The sequence below is a fragment of the Bos javanicus genome, chromosome 7 (genome assembly GCF_032452875.1).
Source record: "Bos javanicus breed banteng chromosome 7, ARS-OSU_banteng_1.0, whole genome shotgun sequence".
In the NCBI taxonomy this organism is placed as follows: Eukaryota; Metazoa; Chordata; class Mammalia; order Artiodactyla; family Bovidae; genus Bos; species Bos javanicus.
The window spans coordinates 3,276,727-3,303,035 of NC_083874.1; the positions used below are offsets into that span (position 1 = coordinate 3,276,727).

General features: G+C 39.3%; 2 protein-coding genes across 4 annotated transcripts in view; one reads left to right on the plus strand and one right to left on the minus strand.

The window, feature by feature from the left end:
- The window catches only part of LOC133250320 (uncharacterized), a 62,996-nt gene extending 52,953 nt beyond the window's left edge, over positions 1-10,043 (plus strand). For 2 of the 3 annotated variants that reach the window (XR_009737301.1, XR_009737302.1), the window contains exon 5: positions 1,182-1,270. The gene's annotated coding sequence lies outside the window, so the exon portion shown is untranslated. Of the gene's footprint in view, positions 1-1,181; positions 1,334-6,417 lie in introns of those variants that run through there. The other variant, XR_009737303.1, reaches the window with a different exon arrangement.
- Positions 1,327-26,309, minus strand: part of PRSS38 (serine protease 38) — a 32,880-nt gene continuing 7,897 nt past the window's right edge. The window contains exons 4-5 of the mRNA XM_061421398.1: positions 2,141-2,280; positions 1,327-1,669 (exon numbers count right to left, since the gene is read on the minus strand). Of these exons, the coding sequence (XP_061277382.1) occupies positions 1,589-1,669; positions 2,141-2,280 (221 nt within the window). The 3' untranslated portion in view covers positions 1,327-1,588. The remainder of the gene's footprint in view (positions 1,670-2,140; positions 2,281-26,309) is intronic.

The window sequence follows — 26,309 nt, forward strand, 5'->3', positions numbered from 1 at the left end:
GGGGCACAAAGAGTTAGACACGACTGAGCGACTAATACACTATATATCTTATTATCCATCGGTTCCTTTTTTAAAAGTTGGAAATGGATTTTGAATGTGTTAAACATTTTTTCACTAATTTTATTCTCCTTAGAAAAGCAATAATATTGTGAATTATATCTATGGGTTTTCTAATAATTATCTTTGCATTACTGGAATAATTCCTACATGATTATAATGAATTACTTAAAAAATAATGTTGAATTCTGTTAATATTTCATCAGGATTTTTGTTAATTGATAGGTTGGATTGTCTTAGTTTTTTTGTGTGTGATTAGTTTTTGTCTTCACAACACTCTCCTCCTTTGTCTGTGTCTGGAACAGAATGGACAGCACTGGGACAATCCTGTGGTTAAAGGCCTGATGTGATTCCCAAGGAAGCCATCTCAGCTAAGGCCTTTCACTAGGATAGAGTTTTTTTTTTTCTTAAATTTCCCCATTTCTTCTTTGGAATTTGATCTCTAGCCTTCTGTCTGTACTGGGATCAGTTTCAGTAAATTAGTTATTTCCTAAAAAGTGATACCTTTCATTTGACTTTATTTACATAGAGTTGTATAATATCTCTTAGGATTTCTTAAATTTTTTATGTTCAGTGGATATATCCCCCTTGTCATTTCTTATTTTGTGTATTTTTAGTTTCACATCATATCTCAATTAAATTCATGATGTCCTTTCCTACTTTTTGATTTTTTGTTAAAATTGGTATTTCTAAAATGTTAATTTTAGTGTTTTCTGTTGTTTGGCTTTTTCTGTTGTTTGGCTTTTGATTTCTGCTTTTACCTTTTTAAGTTTCCTTTGCGTGCGTACTCTCAGCTCATGTTTTCCATTTTCGAAATTAGATGTTTAAGTATTTAATACTCTGATATTGATAGGTCTGTTTTTAAGATGATGACTTTCCCTCTGCCCCAGCTTTGGTCACACCCTGGATTCTATATCCAGACACCAGTGTTTACATGGTTGTCCTTTCTAGACATGCTGTAGTTTGGTTTATCCTTCTCTCACCCTTCTGCCCATCATTCTGACAGGGCAGGGTGATGAACATACTCTGCATGTGAAAGGGAGGCTGTACTCTGTGTCGAAAGATAAATATAGGATTTCTGGGACACTTGCTTTGTAAACATTTAATATCTTCTCAAATCTTAGGTGCCCGGAGCACTCAACAAATGTACTCTGCCCTCCCATGAACCGCCACCCTTCTGTGATGAGACCAGCCTCTGCCTTCCTGGGCGTGGCCCTTGTCAGTCTCCTCCCGGACCTTGCATGTGAGCTTGGCTGATGGCCCTCAGTTTGCTCAGGTGGGTGAGGGCTTGAGGGGCTGGAGCTGGGCAGGGATGGAGGCACGCAGCCGCGAGGAAGCTGGGTGAGGGTTTTGGTTCTTACAGCATTGACAGGGCAGCCAATGAGGTCATAAGGACACTGATGATGGCCCCCAGAGTAGAGGAGAGGGCAGGGAGTGGCTGAAGAGGTAGGGGTGTGTTTTCTATGTGATGATGAATCCATTTTGAGAAAAAGGAGACTCGGGCAAAAACTGTCGGATACATAGGGTACACTCAACCCTGCCCCCAGCTCACTACTCCAATTTGCACCCAGGTGCGGTCGAATTCACAGACAAGTGGGCCCCCAGAATCACCCTGGAAAAAAGAGGAGTTTCTTGTGAACTGGGAGTTTGGGGCCTCCTGCATGCGGGCGGCCCAATGCCAACACTGTGGGATAGACCCAGGCTCCCGCCACTCATGCAGCCCCACCCCGTGAGTGGGAAGGCCTGCTGCAGGCAAGCAGTGTTCACTACACTGTCCCGCAAGTAGAGGGTAGGTGCTGTGGGATGACAGTCAGCATGGCCCCTGGGAAAACATGGAGCCCTGGGCTGCTCTGGCCAGCACTGGGGTTCACAGGGCCTGACTGAGGCCTGCGCTGCATTTGCACATAAGCCACCCTGTGGTCTCCCGCTCAACCCATGGCTGCATGGAGAGGTACTTCTGAGCCCCATAGGAACAAGGCTGTTGGGGACCATTGACCCACCCAGCAGAAGTGCTCCTGACTTAAAGCATATAGAACATCTGAAATCCCTGGGCTTAGCCTCCCATTTCCACAGTGGGTCACACCTCACATGCAGTCTTCGTGTCCTTGAAGTTTCCGGCACACAGCATGTCCGGCAGAATGTCTGTTTGTCCATAGAGCAGTCGGCACAGGTGTAATGGGACCAGAGGCAGCTGTACCTCCTGCAGCTTGTTTGAAGTGTCACCTGTCAAAAGCAGTGCAGGCCCAGTGAACGGTCTTCTCACTCCTTTTCCCTAGGGCCCACACTGGAGCTCCCCCAAGGCTTAGTGGGCTCACACCAGAACTCCTTCTCTTGCTCCCACCCTCCATGTGGCTCCCTTTTCTGCAATGGAGACCGAGGCTTTTGTCAGTAGAGTTTAAATATGTGCCACGTGACACTTCCTGAGAGAGATGTAAGAGCCAAGACTTGGTTCATCCCATTACATCCCCATTGTCGCAGCTCAAGTGCAAACAGCTCCATCAGCTGAGAGTGAATGGATGACAGAATGTGAGCAAGAAGTGAAGTGAAGTCGCTCAGTTGTGCCCGACTCTCTGCGACCCCATGGATAGTAGCCTGCCCCAAGCTCCTCCATCCATGGGATTTTCACGGCAAGAGTACTGGAGTGGGTTGCTATTTCCTTCTCCAGGGAATCTTCCCAACCCAGGGATTGAACCCAGGTCTCTCACATTGTAGACAGACACTTTACCATCTGAGTCACCAGGGAAGTAAGTTTTGTGGATTGTTATTCCATGTGTCCTTGTCTCTGCCAATGGATATGGTAATTGGTCCTAGGAAACCTGTACTTGCCTGACCAATGCATAAGTGATCCTGTTCTGCCTAGAAAGGGGTCATTCTCACAGGTTAAAGACAGGTCTGAGTGGGTATTGGGGGGGGAGGGGCATCTATTTGGGGATAGTGTAGTCTGTGCCAGAGGGGAATTAGTTTTAGAGTAAACAAATGTGTACCTCAAAGGAAGATGATGGGAAGTAGAATGTCAGCAGTGTTTGTGGTTTCTATTGAGTGTACTGGCAAGGCAGTATCAGGAGAGAAGCCATGGAAAAATTAGATGGTTAATAGAAGGAATAAAAAAACTCAAGGTTGGTGATCCTGGAGAAGCAATGTAGTAAAATACAGTTGGAAAATACTTTTAACTACTAAGCCAGCTAAAAATCTATCTGAGGCCTTTCACTGTGCCCACATTGGGGTAACTGGGAGTGAACTTGCCTCTACCATCAGCTAGCAGTAAACATATTTACCTAGGAGGCAATTATTTCCCATTCAACATGAGGCAGGGCACAGCTGTGGCCCCTGAGAAAACAGAACAGATGAGGTAAGGTCTGTAAGGGCCTCATCATCCTTCTTGGAGCACATTCCAGGCTGTAACATGAAGAGGCGCACAGGCAGCTGGAGTCTGCAAAGGTGGATGCCAGAATCAGGGTACGCCAGAGCGAAAGACCCCTGGGGGAGCACAGGAGGCCTTAGTGCCTGCAGTCTGCCATTGGACCCTGAGCCATGGGTACACAGTACACAATTCCACAGGAAGGGCAGAGTAGCCAGATGAGACTTCATAGTTCCCAGAGCTCACACGGGTCTAGAAGGCTGAGTTGTAACCAGTTAAGGGTGAAAAGCCTTGTGGAGCACCTGAGACATTGAATAAAGACAGTGTAGAGGTAGAAGAAAACATCCTAGTCATGTTTACACAGACACCAAGGCCCACGTGGAACCAGGTGGACAGAGATCCAGAATGATGAGCTCTGAAAATGACTAGCACAGTACAGAGGAAGAGGTGTAACACAAAGTGGAAGGGAGAAGTCAGCCAGCTATAATTTCAATGAGCTATTCAATTGTGGGCCAGGATGCCAGTTCAGAATGCTGAGAAATCAGACAAGAGGAGGACTGCACTCACTGGTAGGTCTTTCTCCTAGGCCTTCACTAGCAGCTCATGCAATATACTTGGGGCAGAGCAAGGGACCACAGAGAGAACATCTCAGTGTAGGTGTTCAGAAGATTACCACCTACCACTGGGGGCCTGAAAGAACACATTTTGCTTACCTCTCACATATGGAGCAAAGGCCTCCTACCAGTAGTGTGTGGTGGGAGGCACCACATACTCCTGTCCTCAGGGCCTGGTACAGGTGCACTATTCTGGAGGAAGAGCAGAACAGTCCCACATCCCTGGAAAATCCCAGATGCCAAGACCAACAGCAGAAGCCACAACCCAGTTCAAGTTCTCACTAGCCTGAATCAGACCTTCCTCATCCTAACGGTTTAGCAGAAGAAGAGGAATGCCTGTTTTGGGGTACAGAGACTTTAGTCTTAAGTGTTCTTCTTTAATATCTGGCATTCAACCAAAAATGAAAAGATACACGCACACACATACACACACAGGTATGGGGGAGAGGGGAAATAAAACACTGGACCCACTGTCAAGAGATGTAACATTGAACATAATCAGACCCAGAGATGATTGAAACATTGAAAGTATCTGAAAGGAACTTTAAAGTAGCTATGATTAATACGTTAAAGGAATTAAGAAGTAATCAAGCATGAAAAAAAATGAAGAATTTTAAAGCAGAGATATGGAAACTATTAAAAAACAATCAATTGGGAATGCCAGAAATACACACTATCAGAAATTTTAAAATTTCTTCAACAGGTGTTTCAGCAGACAGGACAAAAATGAGGAAAGAATCAGCAAATGTGAAGATAGGTCAATAGCTATTATCCATGCTAAAATACAAAAGAAAAAGAGTGGAAAATAAAGCAAAACCTTAAGAGATGTAGGAAAATAGCAGTGTAACATATGTGGAATTAGTCCCAGAAGAAGAGAGTGTAGGGCGTAAGAAATATGTGGAGATATAAAGGACAAGAATTTTCCAAGATTAAAGACTATAATAATCACAGATTCAAGAATTTCAGAGAACCCCACACCAGAATAAAACAAGCAAACATCATAGTCAGTGGAATTCCCTGATGGTCCAGTGGTTAAGACACCTCCACCGCAGGGGGCATGGGTTCGATCCTTGGTTAGGAAACTAGGATCCCGCTGGCCATATAGTGCAGCAAAAGAAAAGGGAGGAAGGAGGAACGATCACAGTCAAATGGCTGCAAAATGAAGTCAAGGAAAATCCTAAGGCAGTGAGAGTGGGAAATATTTAACACAGAGGATCAAGGATAAGAGTTACAAGTTTTTCATTAAAAACTATGCAAGTCAGAAGACAATGAATCAGACTATTGCAAAACAAAATTAAACTAGAAAACTGTCTACCCAGAAGTCTATATCTAGGGAAATTATGTGTAAAAATGAAGGTAAAATAAAGACTTGTAGTCCAACAAACAGACCTGTAGCTCATAGTCGTGCTGAAGAGAGTGTCAAATTGTACACACACTTTGGGAAATCCTTTGCAGTTTCTCAAAACTACATGAATAAGTAATCTCACTGTCATGTAAGCACCCAAGAGCAATGAGAGCACATGTGCATACAGACAGTTGTAAAAGAATGTTCATAAGAGTTTTATTCACAGGACCCCAAAACTGAAACAACACAAATGTCAGTCAACAGAAGAATAGACAAATAAACTTTGGTATTTATGTGATGAAAAGGCAAAAAGATATGACACTGAAAATGAACTCCCCAGGTCGATAAGGTGCCCAATATGCTACTGGAAAACAGTGGACAAATAGCTCCAGAAAGAATGAAGAGGCTGAGCCAAAGTGAAAACAGTGCCCAGCTGTAGATATGACTGGTGAGGGAAGTAAAGTCTGATGCTGTAAAGAACAATATTGCATAGGAACCCGGAATGTTAGGTCCATGAATCAAGGTAAGTTGGAAGTGGTAAAACAGTAGATGGCAAGAGTGAACACTGACATTTTTAGGTATCAGTGAAATAAAATGGACTGGAATGAGTGAACTTAATTCAGATGACCATTATATCTATTACTGTGAGTAAGAATCCCTTAGAAGAAATGGAGTAGCCCTCATAGTCAACAAAAGAGTCCAAAATGCAGTTCTTGGGTGCAATCTCAAAAACGACAGAATGGTCTCTGTTTGTCTCCAAGGCAACCCATTCAATATCACAGTAATCGAAGTCTATGCCCCAGCCACTAATGCCAAGGAAGGTGAAGTTGAACGGTTCTATGATGACCTACAAGACCTCCTAGAACTAACAACAAAAGGGGTGAGAAGGGGAGGGAGATAGGAGGGAGGTTCAAAAGGGAGAGGATATATGTATACCTATGGCTGATTCATGTTGAGGTTTGACAGAAAACAGCAGAATTCTGTAAAGCAATTAATCTTCAATAAAATAATAAAATTTTAAAAAGATTTCCTTTTCATCATAGGGAACTGGAATGCAAAAGTAGGAAGTCAAGGTAAATTTGGAGTAACAGCCAAATTTGACCTTGGAGAACAAAATCAAGCAGAGCAAAGGCTAACAGAGTATTGCCAAGAGAACATGCTGGTCACAGCAAAAACCCTCTTCCAACAACACAAGGGATGACTATACACATGGATATCACCAGATGGTCAATACCAAAATCAGATGGATTACATCCTTTGCAGCCGAAGATAGAGAAGCTATATACAGTCAGCAAAAACAAGACCAGGAGCTAACTGTGGCTCAGATCATGAACTCCTTATTGCAAATTTCAGGCGAAATTGAAGAAAGTAGGGAAAACCACTAAGCCATTCAGGTATGAACTAAATCAAATGCTTTACAATTATACAGGGGAAATGACAAGTAGATTCAAGGGATTAGATCTGATAGACAGAATGCCTGAAGAACTATGGACAGGGGTTTGTAAATTTATACAGGAGGTGGTGATCAAACCGAGGAAAAGGCAAAAAAGCCAAAATGGTTGTCTGAGGAGGCCTTACAAACAGTTGAGAAAAGAAGAGAAGCTAAAGGCAAAGGAGAAAAGGAAAGATATACCCATTTGAATACAGAATTCCAAAGAATAGCAAGGAGAGATAAGAAAGCCTTCTCAGTGATCAATGCAAAGAAAGAGAAAAACAATAGAATGGGAAGACGAGAGCTCTCTTCAAGAAAATTAAAGATACCAAGGGAACATTTCATGCAAAGATGGGCACAATAAAGGACAGAAATGGTATAGACCTAACAGAATCAGAAGATATTAAGAAGAGGTGGCAAGAATACACAGAAGAACTATACAAAAAAGATCTTCATGACCCAGATAACCATGATGGTGTGATCACTCACCTAGAGCCAGACATCCTGGAATGTGAAGTCAAGTGGGCCTTAGGAAGCATCACTATGAACAAAGCTAGTGGAGGTGAAGGAATTCCAGTTGAGCTATTTCAATCCTAAAAGATGATGTTGTGAAAGAGCTGCACTCATTATGCCAGCAAATTTGGAAAACTCAGCAGTGGCCACAGGACTGGGAAAGGTCAGTTTTCATTCCAATCCCAAAGAAAAGCAGTGCCAAAGAATGCTCAAACTACCGCACAATTGCACTCATCTCATATTCAAAAGCAGAGACATTACTTTGCCAACAAAGGTTCGTCTAGTCAAGGCTATGGTTTTTCCTCTGGTCATGTATGGATGTGAGAGTTGGACTGTAAAGAAGGCTGAGCGCCGAAGAATTGATGCTTTTGAACTGTGGTGATGGAGAAGACTCTTGAGAGTCCCTTGGACTGCAAGGAGATCCAACCAGTCCATTCTGAAGGAGATCAGCCCTGAGATTTCTTTGAAAGGAATGATGCTAAAGCTGAAACTCCAGTACTTTGGCCACCTCATGCGAAGAGTTGACTCATTGGAAAAGACTCTGATGCTGGGAGGGATTGGGGGCAAGAGGAGAAGGGGACAACAGAGGATGAGATAGCTGGATGGCATCACTGACTCGATGGACGTGAGTCTCAGTGAACTCCGGGAGTTGGTGATGGACAGGGAGGCCTGGAGTGCTGCGATTCATGGGGTCGCAAAGAGTTGGACATGACTGAGTGACTGATCTGATCTGATCACACACTAGTAAAGTAATGCTCAAATTCTTGAAGCTAGGCTTCAACAGTATGTGAACTTCCAGATGTTCAAGCTGGTTTTAGGAAAGGCAGAGGAACCAGAGATCAAATTGCCAAGATTCATTGGATCATTGAAAAAGCAAGAGAATTCCAGAAAAATATCTGCTTCATTGACTAGCAAAAGCTTTTTACTGTGAATCACAATAAACTGGAAAATTCTTACAGAGATGGGAATACCAGACCACCTTACCTGCCTCCTGAGAAATTTGTATGCAGGTCAAGAAGCAATAGTTAGAACTGGACATGGAACAACAGACTGGTTCCAAATTGGAAAGGAGTATGTCAAGGCTATATATTGTCATCCTGCTGATTTAACTTATATGCAGAGTACATCATGCAAAATGCCAGGCTGGATTACACACAAGCTGGAATCAAGATTTCCAGTAGAGATATAATTAACTTTAGATATTCAGATGACACCACCCTCATGGCAGAAAGCAAAAAGGAGATAAAGAGCCTCTTCATGAAAGTGAAAGAAGAGAGTGAAAAAGTTGGCTTAAAACTAAACATTCAAATAACTACGATCATGGCATCCAGTCCCATCACTTCATGGCAAATAGATGAGGAAACAATGGAAATAATGACTGACTTTATCTTCTTGGGCTCCAAAATCACTGCAGATGGTGACTGCAGCCATGAAATTAAAAGATGCTTGCTCCTTGGAAGAAAAACTATGACAAACATACTATATTTAAAACAGGAACATTACTTTGCTGACAAAGGTCCATCTAGTCAAAGCTATGGTTTTTCCAGTAGTCATGTATGGATGTGAGAGTTGGACTATAAAGAAAGCTAAGCGCTGAAGAATTGATGCTTTTGAACTGTGATGTTGGAGAAGACTCTTGAGAATCCCTTGGATTGCAAGGAGATCAAACCAGTCAATCCTAAAGGAAATCAATCCTGAATATTCATTGGAAGGACTGATGCTGAAGCTGTAATACTTTCCAATACTTTGGCCACCTGATGGGAAGAACTGACTCTTTGGAAAAGACCCTGATGCTGGGAAAGATTGAAGGCAGGAGTAGAAGGGGATGACAGAGGACAAGATGGTTGGATGGTATCTCTGCCTAAATGGACACGAGTTTGAGCAAGCTCTGGGAGATGGTGAAGGACACGGAAGCCTGGCATGCTGTAGTCCACAGGGTTGCAAATAGTTGGACATGACTGAGTGACTGAACTGAACTGAATATTCCTCAAAATAAAAAGGAACTGAAGATACAAGCAAAACATGAATAATTCTTACAGACTATATTAAGTAAAAGAGTATTCCATTTATATATAAAGTCCAAAAACATAAAACTAATGGGTAAATCACAGAAATCACAACAAAAGCTACCCTAGAAGAAAGAGCTTGGCTGCAAAGCAGTAAGAGAGCTTTTTGAGGTGATAAAAATGTTAAATGTATTGATTTGATAGTCTCAAGAATGTTTTATATAGAAACAAATAATTTTAAAAGTTAGAAAAATGATCAGAGAAGCTCTCTGAAGAATATTCAGTGATGAGCTGAGTAAGTGGAAACAGTGTGGTCTTATGAGCTGAGTGTCGGAGACATCTTTCTTGGGTAATGTTCAGGAATTTGCTGGTGTGGAATAGAAGAGGGAAATAACTAAGAAATATGCTCAAACTACCGCACAATTGCACTCATCTCACATGCTAGTAAAGTAATACTCAAAATTCTCCAAGCCAGGCTTCAGCAATACATGAACCGTGAACTTCCAGATATTCAAGCTGGTTTTAGAAAAGGCAGAGTTACCAGAGATCAAATTGCCAACATCCGCTGCATCATCGCAAAAGCAAGAGAGTTCCAGAAAAACATCTATTTCTGCTTTATTGACTATGCCAAAGCCTTTGACTGTGTGGACCACAATAAACTGTGGAAAATTCTGAAAGAGCTGGGAATACCAGACCACCTGACCTGCCTCTTGAGAAACCTATAACAGTTAGAACTGGACATGGAACAACAGACTGGTTCCAAATAGGAAAAGGAGTATGTCAAGGCTGTATATTGTCACCCTGCTTATTTAACTTCTACGCAGAGTAGAAGAGAAACGCTGGGCTGGAAGAAGCACAAGCTGGAATCAAGATTGCCGGGAGAAATATCAACAATCTCAGATATGCAGATGCCACCACCCTTATGGCAGAAAATGAAGAGGAATTAAAGAGCCTCTTGATGAAAGTGAAAGAGGAGAATGAAAAAGTTGGCTTAAAGCTCACCATTCAGAAAACTAAGATCATGGCATCTGGTCCCATTACTTCATGGGAAATAGATGGGGAAACAGTGGAAACAGTGTCAGACTTTATTTTTGGGGGCTCCAAAATCACTGCAGATGGTGATTGCAGCCATGAAATTAAAAGATGCTTACTCCTTGGAAGGAAAGTTATGACCAACCTAGATAGCATATTCAAAAGCAGAGACATTACTTTGCCAACAAAGGTCTGTCTCGTCAAGGCTATGGTTTTTCCAGTAGTCATGTATGGATGTGAGAGTTGGACTGTGAAGAAAGCTGAGCACTGAAGAATTGATGCTTTTGAACTGTGGTGTTGGAGAAGACTCTTGAGAGTCCCTTGGACTGCTAGGAGATCCAACCAGTCCATTCTAAAGGAGATCAGTCCTGGGTGTTCTTTGGAAGGACTGATGCTAAAGCTGAAACTCCAATACTTTGGCCACGTCATGTGAAGAGTTGACTCATTGGAAAAGATTCTGATGCTGGGAGGGATTGGGGGCAGGAGGAGAAGGGAACAACAGAGGATGAGATGGCTGGATGGCATCACTGACTCGATGGACTTGAGTCTGGGTGAACTCCAGGAGTTGGTGATGGACAGGGAGGCCTGGCGTGCTACGATTCATGGGGTCGCAAAGAGTCGGACACGACTGAGCAACTGAACTGATCTGAATGGAGTTGTACTATGTTAAGTGTTTATCTGCTTAACAATAAAGTATAAATTGAAGGGAAATGAATTGCATTAACGAATTCAATTTTCCATACTCTCCTACATATACATCCTTTGCTCTGTGTCTTTGCAGTTACTCCCATCAAGAGGTGTAATGTATATTCTCAGTCCTTGGATCTGAATTTTGCCACATGACATGCTTTGTCAATGGGATTCGAGCAGACTTGCTGCAAGCAGAGACTTCAAAAGATGTGTTTCTCCACCACTGCCTGTGAATGTTTCCTGGTCAACCTGCTGGACAGTGAAAGATACATGAATCAGAGTTCAGCACTCCAGCTCCATCTGTCACACGTCAGCCCACAGAGACAGTTATCAGATACACAGGCATGCTCAGCCGCAACCAGCAGGACCACACAGCTCAAGACTTGTACTTGTCAAAGTGTTGCCAGTCTGGACTAAAAGGTAGCATGATGTTCAAAATGTCAAAGACTCTGGGCCCCAGGAGAGATTGGTAAATTTTCTCAATGTGGCATTTTTCAAGGCCCTTTTAAGAAGTAGCCAAGGTGGAGGAGGATGTCTCAGAGAACAGTTTCAAAGAACAGTGCCATGGAAATTCAAAATCTTAGCAGTTTTATTGTAGAAGTTTAGCAGAATTTAGAAGGTGTAGCAGTTTTATTGTAGAAGTCAGGGAGCTAATTCTAAAATTCATATGAAAGTGCAAAGGACTCAGCATTCCCATGATAATTTTGAAGAAGAGAAACACTGTGGAAGATGTGTAAGACCAGACTCATCATAAAGCTCTGGTAAGTAAGGCCTGTTGTACTGGAGAGATCCACGTGGCAGAAGAGTAAGTCTGGAAGTAGGCCCCACACATGGGCACAAGATGTTTGACAAAGCTGCCAATATAGGTCAGTGGGGAAAGGAGATGATTCTTTACAAATGGTGCTAGAGCAAGATGCAGAAGCAGAAGATATTCAGAAGAGGTGGCAAGAATACACAGAAGAACTATACAAAAAAGATCTTAGTGACCCAAATGACCAGGATGCTGTGATCATTGACCTAGAGCCAGACATCCTGGAGTGCAAAGTCAAGTGGGCCTTAGGAGGCATCACTAAGAACAAAGCTAGTAGAGATAAAGGAATTCCAGCTGAGCTATTTCAAATCCTAAAAGATGATGCTGTGAAAGTGCTGCACTCAGTATGCCAGCAAATTTGGAAAACTCAGCAGTGACCAGGCCACAGGACTGGAAGAGATCAGTTTTCATTCCAATCCCAAAGAAAGGCAATGCCAAAGAATTTTGAAACTACCATGCAATTGCACTCATTTCACATGCTAGCAAAGTAATGCTCAAACTTCTCCAAGCTAGGCTTCAGCAGTACATGAATTGAGAACTTTCAGATGTATAAGCTGGATTTAGAAAAGGAAGAGGAACCAGAGATCAAATTACCAACATCCGTTGGATCATCAACAAAGCAAGAGAGTCCAGAAAAACATCTTCTTCTGCTTTATTGACTATGCCAAAGCCTTTGACTGTGTGGATCACAACAAGCTGTGGAAAATTCTTCAAGAGATGGGAATACCAGACCACCTGACCTGCCTCCTGAGAAATCTGTATACAGGTCAAGAAGCAACAGTTAGAACTGGACATGGAACAACAGACTGGTTCCAAATTGGGAAAGGAGTATGTCGAGGCTGTATATTGTCATCCTGCTTATTTAACTTATATGCAAAGTACATCATGAGAAATGCTGGGCTGGATGAAACACAAGCTGGAATCAAGTTGCTGGCAGAAATATCAGTAACTTCAGATATGCAGATGACACCACCCTTATGGCAGAAAGTGAAGAGGAACTGAAGAGCTTCTTGAAAGTGAAAGAAGAGTGAAAAAGCTGGCTTAAAACTCAGCATTCAAAAAACTAAGATCGTGGCATCTGGTCCCATCACTTCATGGCAAATAGATGGGGAAATGATGGAAACAGTGACAGACTTTATTTTCTTGGGTTCCAAAGTCACTGCAGATGATGACTGCAGTCATGAAATTAAAAAACGCATGCTCTGTGGAAGAAAAGCTGTGACCAACCTAGGCAACATATTAAAAAGCAGAGATATTACTTTGTTGACAAAGGTCTGTCTAGTCAAAGCTATGGTTTTTCCAGTAGTCATGTATGGATGTGAGAGTAGGACTATAAAGAAAGCTGAGCACCAAAGAATTGATATTTTGAATTGTGGTGTTTTAGAAGACTTTTGAGAGATGCTTGGACTACAAGGAAATCAAACTAGTCAGTCCTAAAGGAAATCAGTCATGAATATTCATTGGAAGGACTGATGCTGAAGCTGAAGCTCCAATACTTTGACCACCTGATGGGAAGAACTAATTCATTGGAAGATACACTGGGAAATATTTTAGGCAGGAGAAGGGACGACAGAGGTTGAGATGGCTGGATGGCATCACCGACTCAATGGACATGAGTTTGAGCAAGCTTCGGGAGTTGGTGATGGACAGGGAAGCCTGGCATGCTGCAATCCGTAGGGTCGCAAAGAGTCTGACACAACTGAGCAACTGAACTGAACTGAATCCTAGATGACTTCACTAATGAATTATATCAAACATTTAAAGAAGAAACAATAGGAATACTACAAAACCCAATATTACCCCAATACCACAGGCAGACAAAAATCACAATACAGCCAATATCTTTCGTAAATATACATGTAAAAATCTTAAACAAATTATTGGTAAGTTGATTCTGCTGCTAAGTCACTTCAGTCGTGTCCGACTCTGTGTGACCCCACAGACGGCAGCCCACCAGGCTCCCCCGTCCCTGGGATTCTCCAGGCAAGAACACCGGAGTGGGTTGCCATTTCCTTCTCCAATGCATGAAAGTGAAAAGTGAAAGTGAAGTCGCTCGGTCGTGTCTGACTTTTAGCGACCCCATGGACTGCGACCCACCAGGCTCCTCCATCCATAGGATTTTCCAGGCAAGAGTACTGGAGTGGGGTGCCCTTGCCTTCTCCAAGTTGATTCTAATGACCTATAAAAATGATTATACACAATAACCAAAAGGAATTAATCGTAGGAATGCAAAGTTCATTTAACATCCCCAAATTAATACATACAGTAACCTTATTAATAAAAGGCAAAAGCCACATGAGCATAGATAATAAAAGGCATTTAAAAAAATCTGACATCTGTTCATGATAAACTCTCAACAAACCAGGAATAAAAGGAACTTTACTCATTGGTAAAGAGCTTCTACAAAAATTCCACATCTAATATCATTCTTAATGATAAAAGACTAAATATTTTCCCCCTTAAGATCAGAAACAAGGCAAAGATAGTCACTTTTACCACATGTTTAACACTGTATTGCAGGTTGTAGCCAGTGCGATGAGTAAAAAATTCTTACTTTCTTCTGAAAAGTTATAATTAAAACATCTTTGTTAAAGACAAAATAACAATTGTATGAAGGAACTAATAATGTCCAAAAACTATTAAAACTAGTTTTCAGAATACAAGATAAATATACAAATGTCAAGTATATTTCAATATATTAATAATAGCAATGAACAATTTAAAACAAAATTACTAAAACAGTTCCATTCACAATAGTTTCAAAAAGAATGAAAATTTTAAGAATAAATTTATCAAAGAATGGGTAACATCTATACAACCAAACACTGTAAAATACTACAGAGCTTAAGATAATCTAAATCAATAGCAATCCACTCAATGTTCATGGATTAGAGGATTCAATATTATTAAGATGGAATTAGTTCCCAAATGTATTTATAGATTTAATGTCATCCCTGTCAAAATCTCAGGAGGTAAGAAACATTGAAAAACAAGCAGAAAGAGTCAGAACCAACTTAATCAGAAATACGGGAAAACAAAAGTTCACAGCAATCAAGCAAACCCTGATGCAAGAGAAAGGCAACTTCAAACTCAGGAAAGTTTTGTGGCATTTTTACTTGTCCTTTTCCTACCCCCTTCCCAGTACAGTGGCACCTTTTTACAAAAATTCATTTTGTCTTTTTAAAACATTTTTAGAGCATATTATTGTCTTGGTTTCTTCTGTACAATAATGTGAATCAGCTATAAAACTATATATCTATAGTTTATATATAGTATAGTTTATATATATAGTTGTACATATAGTTTATATAGTATAAATAAGCTCCCAGAGTTTGCTCCAATTCATATCATTGAGCCAGTGTTGCTATCTAATCATCCCATCCTCTGCCACCCCTTCTCCTTTTGCCTTCAATCTTCCCCAGCATTAGGTCTTTTCCAATGAGTTGGTGCTTCACATCAGGTGGCCAAAATATTGGAGCTTCATGTATACTATAAAATGAAAAAGAACCCCAAAAAACAAATAAAAGAAGACACAGAACAACAGAAAGCCAAAGTAGAAGAAGCAATACATAAATTAAAAATATGATTTGAAAATCCCCAAAGCCTAAACAGAAATAATAACAAAAACAGTAACCACAACAACAGGGACGAAAGAAGAAAGCAAAACAAAATAGAACAAAAACCCCAGAACCAACAATGAATTAATCAAAACATAAAAATAATAAACGTTTTCTTAGGGTCTCAGCTGCCACTGTCTTTGGCCACACTGTGAGTCACAGTCCACCTCAGCCTCCCTAGGAGGCACTCCAGTACTGACGAAGGCTGGTCTCAGTGTCTTTGCCCTGGAATTGCTCTCCAATCCCCACACTCCAGCTCCCAGCACCCGTGCACACCAGTGGACATGCATCCCAGCCTGGGGTACAGGGTACAGGGCCATGGCATGGATTATCTGTGTGTTTCTCAGTCTGTTCAGACTGTCATGGATCAGCTGGTTCACCCTATGATAGCCTCAAATGCTTCCCTTCTGTCCCAACCAATTTCTCTGGATGCGGGAGTCTCTTCTTTGCTTCAGCTCCCCCACCCCTGGGTGCTGGTCCTGTCCTGCTTGCCCTCCTCCTCCTTCTCCCTTCTTCCTTTCATCCCTACCAAATCATGCATGGATCCACATGATCCTTTCTGGTTGTCAAGGACTCCTTCTGGTATTCAGTCAGTGTTCTGTGACAGTTGTTCTATCTGTAGATGTATTCCTGATGCATCTGTGGAGAGAGATGCATTCCATGTCCACCTACTTCTCCACCATCTTGGTTCCTCCGCAGTGGCACCTTTGAGTAGGGAAATCCACATTCCAAGTACAGGACCCTGGTACTTGATTCCAGAAGGAGCAAAGCAGATCTTTCTTACAAATTATTGTCTGTCTGTCTGAATCTGTCTGAGGGCTACCTGAAGAACTGACACAGACACTCATCCCTGTTTCACCTAGTTCAGAATGCAGGCTGTAAAAGTGGTGGGCACTGCTCAAATACTCTGTAAGCCAAGCAAAACAGTCTATGGAGGTCCAGGGGGAAAGATTATTGTCAAAATATCCAATAAACTGACTAAAATTTGGGAGTAACAGCTCAGGAGAATTTCTTAGAGAAATTAAAACATTCAAAAGCATCCCTGAAGACAAATATATTTATTATTGGAGGCTTGTGGCAAGTTCAAACAGAATGACCTCAATAGAAAGAAAAACTATAGATTTATGAGGTAATATGCCATGAAAAGCTATAGATGTGAGTTTGTATGTGAAGAAGCAAAGGAGAGACTGAATTTGCAGCAGATGACAATGAGCAAATCATTCATGATGTGAGAGCCTCAGAGACCAACTGTCCGCAAAGATTCAGGGCTCTTCTTTAGACAGCAATGACAACAGCAGGAGGGCAATCTCAAAGAGATTTCCAGAGGAAACAGGGCAGCTTACTCTGTAAGACACGAACTATGAGAAGACAGGTAAACTTATATGGTAGATTTTTAAGTGATAACTTCTGGTAAAAGAAAAAAATACGTATCGTACCCATCTTGGACTGACTAAACAGTGCTCTGGACTTGGGCCCTGCCAGCCAGACTCAGCATTGCCCAAAGTGTGGGGTTTGGAATGGCCTCACCCTGATTCCCCTGTGTCTTCACACAGTGTGCCAATTAGGAAAACACCATTCTTTTCCTTTGAGCCTATATACCTGTTTACAAATATACTATTATATAAAATAATTTTAGAGGGCAAATATTACATCCTTTTTAAAAAATTGCTGTGATGTTGCTGTCCTTTATTTTCTTCTTTTTTCCATCCTTATCAAGATATAATTGACAAATCATATATATCTTTTTTCATGATGAGACGTCAACAGAAAGTCTTTTTTTTTTAATTTATTTATTTTAATTGGAGGCTAATTACTTTACAATATTGTAGTGGTTTGGCCATACATTGACATGAATCAGCCATGGGTGTACATATATATCTTAAAGTGTAAAATGTGATAAAATAAAAACATCCCTGTATTTGATGGAATTTAGAAGGCCACACACACACCCAAGGGTAAGGCATATGCTAAGAAAAGACATGAGACAGGCCCTTGGGTTTCACAATGAGCTGATCTCTAGGTTCAGTGCAAGCCCGTCTAAGTGTTGAAAAAGTACCATAGTAGAGAGCAAAAACAAGAAGAAGAGATTTGTTTGCTTTATTGGTTTGTTTTAATTACTGGCATTGAGTAAAATATCTGTCACAGAAGTAGCTGCACAGAGTCTAAGGAATGGATCCATTAGTGAAGATACATGACAAGGAATACAGCCTTAGCAGAAATTTGGGAAAATCATTAAACAAGCTACTACAGCCTTTGACAGTTATAAGAAGAAAGAAAGGAAAAGGAAAACCTTGAGAGAGAGAATTTTATCTTCAGAGTTACATTAAAATACTCAATACCCAACCACACATAATATTTATTATATACTCAAAAGTATAAAACTCAATATTCCAGTTTTCAGCAACAACAAAAATCATACAAAGAAACAGAAATGTACAGTTTATTCAAGGAAACAAAACAAATGGAGAAACTGTCCCTGAGGGCTTAAAACTTTCTTAAAAATTCTCAAAGAACTAATGGAAAACATACAAAAAGAATTAAAGTAAATCAGGAAAATGACCAATAAACAAAATGAAACTATCAAAACCATACATTATTGAAAGGTGCCAAACAGAAAAGTCGGCACTGAAACGTCTAACAATTTAAATAAACTTCACTAGAAGTAGAAAACAGCAAATCTTAGCAAGCAGAAGAGAAAATTAGTTAACCTAAATATAGGACAATTGAAATTATTTAAAAAAATTAAGGAACAGAAGAAAAAAAAAAACTGAATAGATGCTAAAGGACCTGTGGAACAGTATAAAATCCATCACTACATGTTATTATTGGATAAGACAGAAGGAGAAGACAGAGAGAAAAAGGCAGAAAGGTAATAGCCTGAAACTTCCCAACTTGGTAGAAGATTTGAATCTACTAATCCAAGAAGTTTAACAAACTCCAAGTAGAATAAAATCAAAGAGGGCCCTTCTGTAGACATACTATAATTAAACTTCCAAAAACTAAAGAGAAACAGAATTTTGAAAGGAGCAAAACAGAAGCAACTTGTCCTCAATAAGAACAATAGATGCTTCTCATTAAAAACAAGAACTACTAAGACTAACTCAGAGGACAATGGGATAACACAAAGAGCTAAAATAAAAAACTGTCCACTGAGACTTCTATCTCTGGCAGCAATGTCCTTAAAAAATGAGAACTTAGATATTCTCAGATAGTTAAAAGATAACAGTTTGATACTATTAAATCTTCCCTAAGAGAAATGCTATAAGGAGTTCTGGTGAAAATGAAAGTACAAAGACAGTAACTCAAAACCACATGAAGAAATTTTTAAAAATCCTGGTAAAGGCAAATATTTGGGCAAGTATAAAAATCCTACTGTCATCTTTTTGGTTTGTAATTCCACTTTTTATTTTCTACAGAATTTTAAAGACAAATTCATAAAGTAATTTAAAATACATGTTTGAGGCACACAGTGTACAAAGGTGCGACTTGTACAGTTTCTGTATGCTATTGGGGTTAAAGTGGTATCAGTTCAAACTAGCTTGTTATAAATGTGGAATATTAAATGTAATCTCCATGGTAAAAACAAACAAAAACGTCTGAAAATATACACATTAAATGTGAAGGGTTTAAAACAGCTCACTATAAAAAATTAAGCACAAAAGAAATCAGTATTGGAGGAAATAAGGGACAAAAAGATTTAAAACTGAAAAGAAATAGAAATGATGAAAGTAAGTTCTTACTATAAGTAATTAGCTTAAATGTAAATGAGTTAAACTCTCCAAAGGACAGAGAGTGGCAGACTTAGTTTTGAAAAATCCAGCTATATGCTGTCTATGAGACTCATTTTAGAGTCAAGGATACAAAAGGATGGAAAATGAAAGGATTAAAAAAAGGATATTTTACACAAATACTAATACCAAAGAAAGTGGGAAGGCTATACTACTTTCAGACAAAATAGACTTCAAGTCAAAACTGTTGTAAGAAACAAATAAAGGCATTATATATTGATAAAAGAATCATTTCATTAAGTTTTCTTTACAATTAATATAGTCATCAAACAAAATATGAAGCAAACATTGGCCGAATTGAAGTGGGGGAACAGACAGTTCCATACTAGTAACTGTAGATCCAATACCACACTTTCAATAACATGTGGAACAAGAACATTATAAGGAAATAGAGGACTTGAACAACATTATAAACCAATTAGACCTGACAGACATTTATATAATGCTTCACCCAACAACAGTGGAATATACATTTTTCTCAAGTAGCCATGGGACAAAGTCCAGAGCAGAATATATAAGTTAGTCATGAAACAAGTCAATACATTTTAAAATATTAAAATCATGTAAACTGTGTTATCTGAACACAGTGGAATGAAGCTGTAAATCAATAACAGATAACTTTTTAAAAATTGAAATTAAACAATACATTCTGGAAAAACCAATAAGTCGAAGAAATCACAAGAGCAAATGCTTAGAGAAGAATGAATGAAAACACAGCATATGAAACTTACAAGATGCAACAAACACAGTGCTCAGAGGGGAATTTAAAAATATAACTCCTGTATTAGTGTCCTCTTTGATTTCTTTCACCAGTGTTTTATAGTTTTCTATATATAGGTCTTTAGTTTCTTTAGGTGGATTTATTCCTAAGTATTTTATTCTTTCTGTTGCAATGGTGAATGGAATTGTTTCCTTAATTTCTCTTTCAGTTTTCTCATTATTAGTGTATAGGAATGCAAGGGATTTTTGTGTGTTGATTTTATATCCTGCAACTTTACTATAATCATTGACTAGTTCTAGCAATTTTCTGGTGGAGTCTTTAGGGTTTTCTATGTAAAGGATCATGTCATCTGCAAACAGTGAGAGTTTTACTTCTTCTTTTCCAATTTGGATTCCTTTTATTTCTTTTTCTGCTCTGATTGCTGTGGCCAAAACTTCCAAAACTATGTTGAATAGTAATGGTGAAAGTGGGCACCCTTGTCTTGTTCCTGACTTTAGAGGAAATGCTTTCAATTTTTCACCATTGAGGATAATGTTTGCTGTGGGTTTGTCATATATAGCTTTTATTATGTTGAGGTATGTTCCTTCTATTCCTGCTTTCTGGAGAGTTCTTATCATAAATGGATGTTGAATTTTGTCAAAGGCTTTCTCTGCATCTATTGAGATAATCATATGGTTTTTGTTTTTCAATTTGTTAATGTGGTGTATAACATTGATTGATTTGCAGATATTGAAGAATCCTTGCATCCCTGGGATAAAGCCCACTTGGTCATGGTGTATGATCTTTTTAATGTGTTGTTGGATTCTGATTGCTAGAATTTTGTTAAGGATTTTTGCATCTATGTTCATCAGTGATATTGGCCTGTAGTTTTCTTTTTTTGTGGGATCTTTGTCAGGTTTTGGTATTAGGGTGATGGTGGCCTCATAGAATGAGTTTGGAAGTTTACCTTCCTCTGCAATTTTCTGGAAGAGTTTGAGCAGGATAGGTGTTAGCTCTTCTCTAAATTTTTGGTAGAATTCAGCTGTGAAGCCGTCTGGACCTGGGCTTTTGTTTGCTGGAAGATTTTTGATTACAGTTTCAATTTCCGTGCTTGTGATGGGTCTGTTAAGATTTTCTGTTTCTTCCTGGTCCAGTTTTGGAGACACCGATGTATAGATCAGTCTTATGGACTCTGTGGGAGAGGGAGAGGGTGGGGAGATTGGGAGAATAGCATTGAAACATGTATAATATCATGTATGAAACGAGTCGCCAGTCCAGGTTCGATGCACGGTACTGGATGCTTGGGGCTGGTGCACTGGGACGACCCAGAGGGAGGGTAGGGGAGGGAGGAGGGAGGAGGGTTCAGGATGGGGAACGCGGGTATACCTCTGGCGGATTCATTTCGATATTTGGCAAAACTAATACAATATTGTAAAGTTTAAAAATAAAATAAAATTTTAAAAAATATATATAACTCCTGTATTAAAAAAGAAGAAAAATCTATCAATAACCTAACCTTGCCCCCTTGTGAAGCTGAGAGAAAGAAAGGCATGATAAACTCAAAGCTAGCAAAGGAAAGAAGTAAAAAATAGAAAGAAAAAAAGTACAATCCATCAAACTGAAGTTTCACCGAAAATATAAACAAAACTGGCAAGCCTTTAGCTAGAGTGATAAAGAAAAAAAGAGAAGATACAAATCATCTAAATTAGAAGTCTAAGTGGAGGAATTTACTATTGGTCTCAGAAAAATAAAAATGAATTATAAGAGAATACTATGAGGAATTATACTTCAACAAATAAGACAACTTCAATGAAAGACAATTCCTAGAAACATGCAAATAGTCTAATCTGACAGAAGAAATAGAAAATTTCAGCAGATTCTTAACAGAAAGATTAGTTCAGTAAAAATGTTTAACAATGAAAATCTAGTACCATATGGATTCATTGGTGAATTCTATCTAACATTTAAAGAATTAACACCCTTCTTATCAAACTTCCCAAAAAGTGCAAGATAAGGGAACACTTTTTAACTCATCCTATAAAGCTGGCATTGCTGCTGTTGCTGCTGCTAAGTCGCTTCAGTCGTGTCCGACTCTGTGCGACCCCATAGACGGCAGCCCACCAGGCTCCCCCGTCTCTGGGATTCCCCAGGCAAGAACACTGGAGTGGGCTGCCATTTCCTTCTTATCCTGATACCAAATCCAAAGACATTATAAGAAAAGAAAAAAAAAGATCATATACTTGAAAGTACAGATTTCTGGGCACCTACTCCAGCTCCTCTTACTCTAGTGCTGCTCTCCGCTAATACAGTGCTGTGACTGTCAAAGAAATGCACACACAAGGAATGGAGCCATCTTGGACCCAACCTTGGGGCTCTGCTCCAGCACCTTGGGCCCTGACCCTGCTCCTCATGGGGTAATGACTGCCACTGAGGTCAGGAGAATTCCAGGCTCACACCTGGCTCTGATTTGAGCCCCTCCATCTCCAGCCATACTCCCAGCAAGGTGGTAGCCACCAGCACACCCTGCGTGACTCATGCATAATTCAGATCCAAATCCCCTACCAAAGACACTGGACACGTGCAAATTGAATAGGGATGATCTCATAAGAGGATACCCCTTTAAGACGGAAATAGATAAGTGTTTACACCTAATTTCATAGAAACAAAAAAGTTAAAATGAGAAACATAGGAATACATTTCAAATGACAACCGAGGACTAAGACCCTAGAAAAATGCTAATGAAACAGAGATAAATAATTCATCAAATGAGTTCAAAGTAACAGTAATAAGCTAAGTGAACTTGGGAAAAGAATAAACAGAGTGAGAATTTTAACAAGGAACTAGAAAATTTAAAAAGGACCAGTTAGAGCTGAAGAAAACAATAACTAAAATGAAAAATACATGAGAAGGGAATAACATCAGACTAGGTAATACAGAAGAATGTAAGATAGAACTAATGAAATCATCTAATCAGAACAGAAAAATGTTTCAATGCCATTCTCCCAAATCATCCCACCCTCTCCCTCTCATAAATTTTAATGAGGATAGTTTAAGGGACCTCTAAAATAATGTCAAGTACACTAATATTTGCATTTAGGGGTTCCAAAACAAGAAGAGACAGAAAAGGGTAGAAAGCGAAGCTGATGAAATTACAGCTGAAAAATTCCTGAGGCTGAAGAAGGAAACATTTTTCAGGTATAGGAAGCACAGAGTCCCATATAAGATGAACCCAAAGAGATTCACACTAAGCATACCATAACTAAACTGGCAAAAGTTAAAGATAATGAGAGAATCTTAAAGGCAGCAAAAGAAATACAAATAGTCACATATAAAGGAATTCCCTATAAGGCTAAATGCGGTTGTCTCACACAAATTTTGCAAACCAAAAGGGAGTGGCATGATATATTTATTTAAAGTACTGAAAGTAAGACTTCCCTGGTGGTCCAGTGGCTAAGATTCTGCACTCTGAATGCAGGGGGCTCAGGTTCAGTCCCTGGTCAGGGAACTAGGTCCCACGTGCTGCAACCAAGACTTCTCATGCTACAACTAAGAGTTAGCATACCACGACTAAAAGATCCCACATGCCACAACTGAAGATCCCACATGCTGCAACTAAGACCTGGCACAGCCAAGTAAAAAAGTAAATTAAAACAAATATTCAAAAAAGTACTGAAAGGGAAAACCTTACAACCTAGGATAATCTACCCATCAAGGTGATCACTCAGAACTAAAGAAGAGCTGAAGACTTTTTCAGATAAGCAAAAACTAGAAGAGTTCATCGATACTAAACTGATCTTACAAGAAATGCTAAAGGGTATTTAAATGGAAAAGACTACAAGAAGTAAGAATTTATATGAAAGGGGAAAATATCCCACTAGTAAAGGCAAATATATATTAATAGCAAAGGCTGTGATCAACCACTTAAGCTAATAGGAAGGTTTAGAAACGAAATTTTTTAAATCAACTATAACGACAGAGCATGAGATGGTTGGATGGCATCACTGACTAGATGGGCATGAGTTTGAGCAAGCTCCTGGAGTTAGTGATGGACAAGGAAGCCTGGCACACCTCGGTCCATGCAGTCACAAACAGTTGGACACAACTGAGTGACTGAACTGAATTGATAACTATAATAAACAAGGAATAGACATGAAGATGTGAAAAACACAAAACACAGGTGAAAGTAGCAAAAAAAAAAAGTTTATCTTTTAGAATGTGCTTGAATTGAATTGACTGTGAGTTTGAACCAGTAAATATAGTCATAGGTCAAAATAAATGGTAACCACAAATCAAAAACCTAAAATAGACACACAAAAACTAAAGAGAAAAGAATACTAAAGAAAACCGTCAAACCACAAGGGAAGAGACCAAAAAAAATAATAACAGAGAAGAACTAAAAAACAATAAAACAAGTAAGAAAATGACAAAAAGTACATACCTATCAATAATCACTTTAAATATCAATACACTAATGTTCCTATCAAAAGACAGAAAGGGGCTAATTGGATGAAAAACAAGACTCATCTATATTTAGCCTACAAGAAACTCACTTCAGAGCTAAAGACACACAGAGACTGAAAGTGAGGGGATGGAAAAAGTTTTTCCACACAAATGGAACCAAAAAGAATGCTGGGGTGGCAGTACTGACAACAGAAAAAGACTTTAAATAAAAGTCTATGACAAAAGAGCAAGAAGTCTTTGACAAGAAGACCATTATACAATAAAGGGATCAATACAAGAAGAGGATATACTGTTTGTTAACATTCATACACCTAATATGTGTGTATATCAGTTGCTCAATTGTGTCTAACTCTGTGACCCCATAGACTGTAGCCCCTCAGGCTCTTCTGTCCACGGAATTCTCCAGGCAAGAAAACTGGAGTGGGTACCCATTCTCTTCTCCAGGGGATCTTCCCAAACCAGGAATCGAACCTGGGTCTCCGGCATCACAGGTGGACTCTACTGTCTGAGCCACCAGGGAAGCCCATGCACCCAATATAGTACTGTGCTGTTTCTGGATGGAATGTTCTATAGATAGCCATTATGTCCATCTGGTCTAATGTGTCATTTAAAGGCCATTGTTCCTTTATTGATATCTGTCTGATTGTAACTGGGGTATTATAGTCCCCTACTATTATTTTATCATTGCCAATTTCTCCCTTTCAGTCTGTTAGTATTTGTTTTATAGATTTAGTTTAACAAATTTAAGAGGATAGAAATTATATCAAACCTCTTTTCTGACCATAAAGGTATGAAACTAGAAATCAATTACAGGAAGAAAAATAGTAAAAACACAAACGCATGGAGACTAAACAACATGCAATTAAAAAGCAATGGGTAAATGAAGAAAGCAAAGATGAAATCAGAAAATACCTCAGAACAACTAAAAATAAAAACAGTTTTTCAAGATCTATGGTATGCAGCATAAGTAAATGTAAGAGGGAAATTCATACCTGTAGAAACAAGAAAAATCTCAAACTACATATCATCTAAAGGAATTAGAAAAAGAAGAAAAACAAAACCCAAAGTCATCAGAAGAAAGGAAATAATAAAGGCCAGAATAGAAAATAATAAAATATAGACAAAAATAGAAAAGATCAATGAAACCAAGAGCTATTTCTTTGAAATGATAAAGAAAATTAATAAGTGTTTAACCAGGTTCAACAGGGAAAAAAAGAAAGAGGGCCCAAATAAACAAAATGAAAGAGGAAAAATTACAAATGCTATCACAAAGATACAAAAAAATTAAAACAGAACACTATGAAAGTTATATGCCAACAAATTGGACACCCTAGGAAAAAAATGGACAATTTACAAAAAACATGCAACCTTCCAAGACTGAATCAGGAAGAAATAGAAAATCTGAAGAGACTGCTCACTAGTAGTGAAACTGAACTCCCAGTGAAACTGGGAGTTAAAACTCCCAGGAGGCAAAAGTCAAAGACTGAACAGTTTCACAGCTGAAAAGTTAATACCTATTGTTCTCCAACTATTCAAAAAAATTGAAGAGGAGGAAACACTATTGAATTCATTCTACAAGGCCACCATTTTCCTTATATCAAAACCAAAGACATTATAAAAATGAAAATTACTGGACAATATCCTGATGAATATAGATACAAAAATCCTCAGTGTGTTAGCCAACTGAATTTAACAGTATATAAAACATGTCAAACCATGATCAAAAGAAATTAATTACAGGGATGCAAGGATGGTTCAATATCTGCAGATGGTTCAATATCAATGTGATATACCACATTAACAAGTGCTAAGTCACTTCAGTCATGTCCGACTGTTTGCAACCCCATGGACTGTAGCCTGCCAGGTTCCTCTGTCCATGGGAATT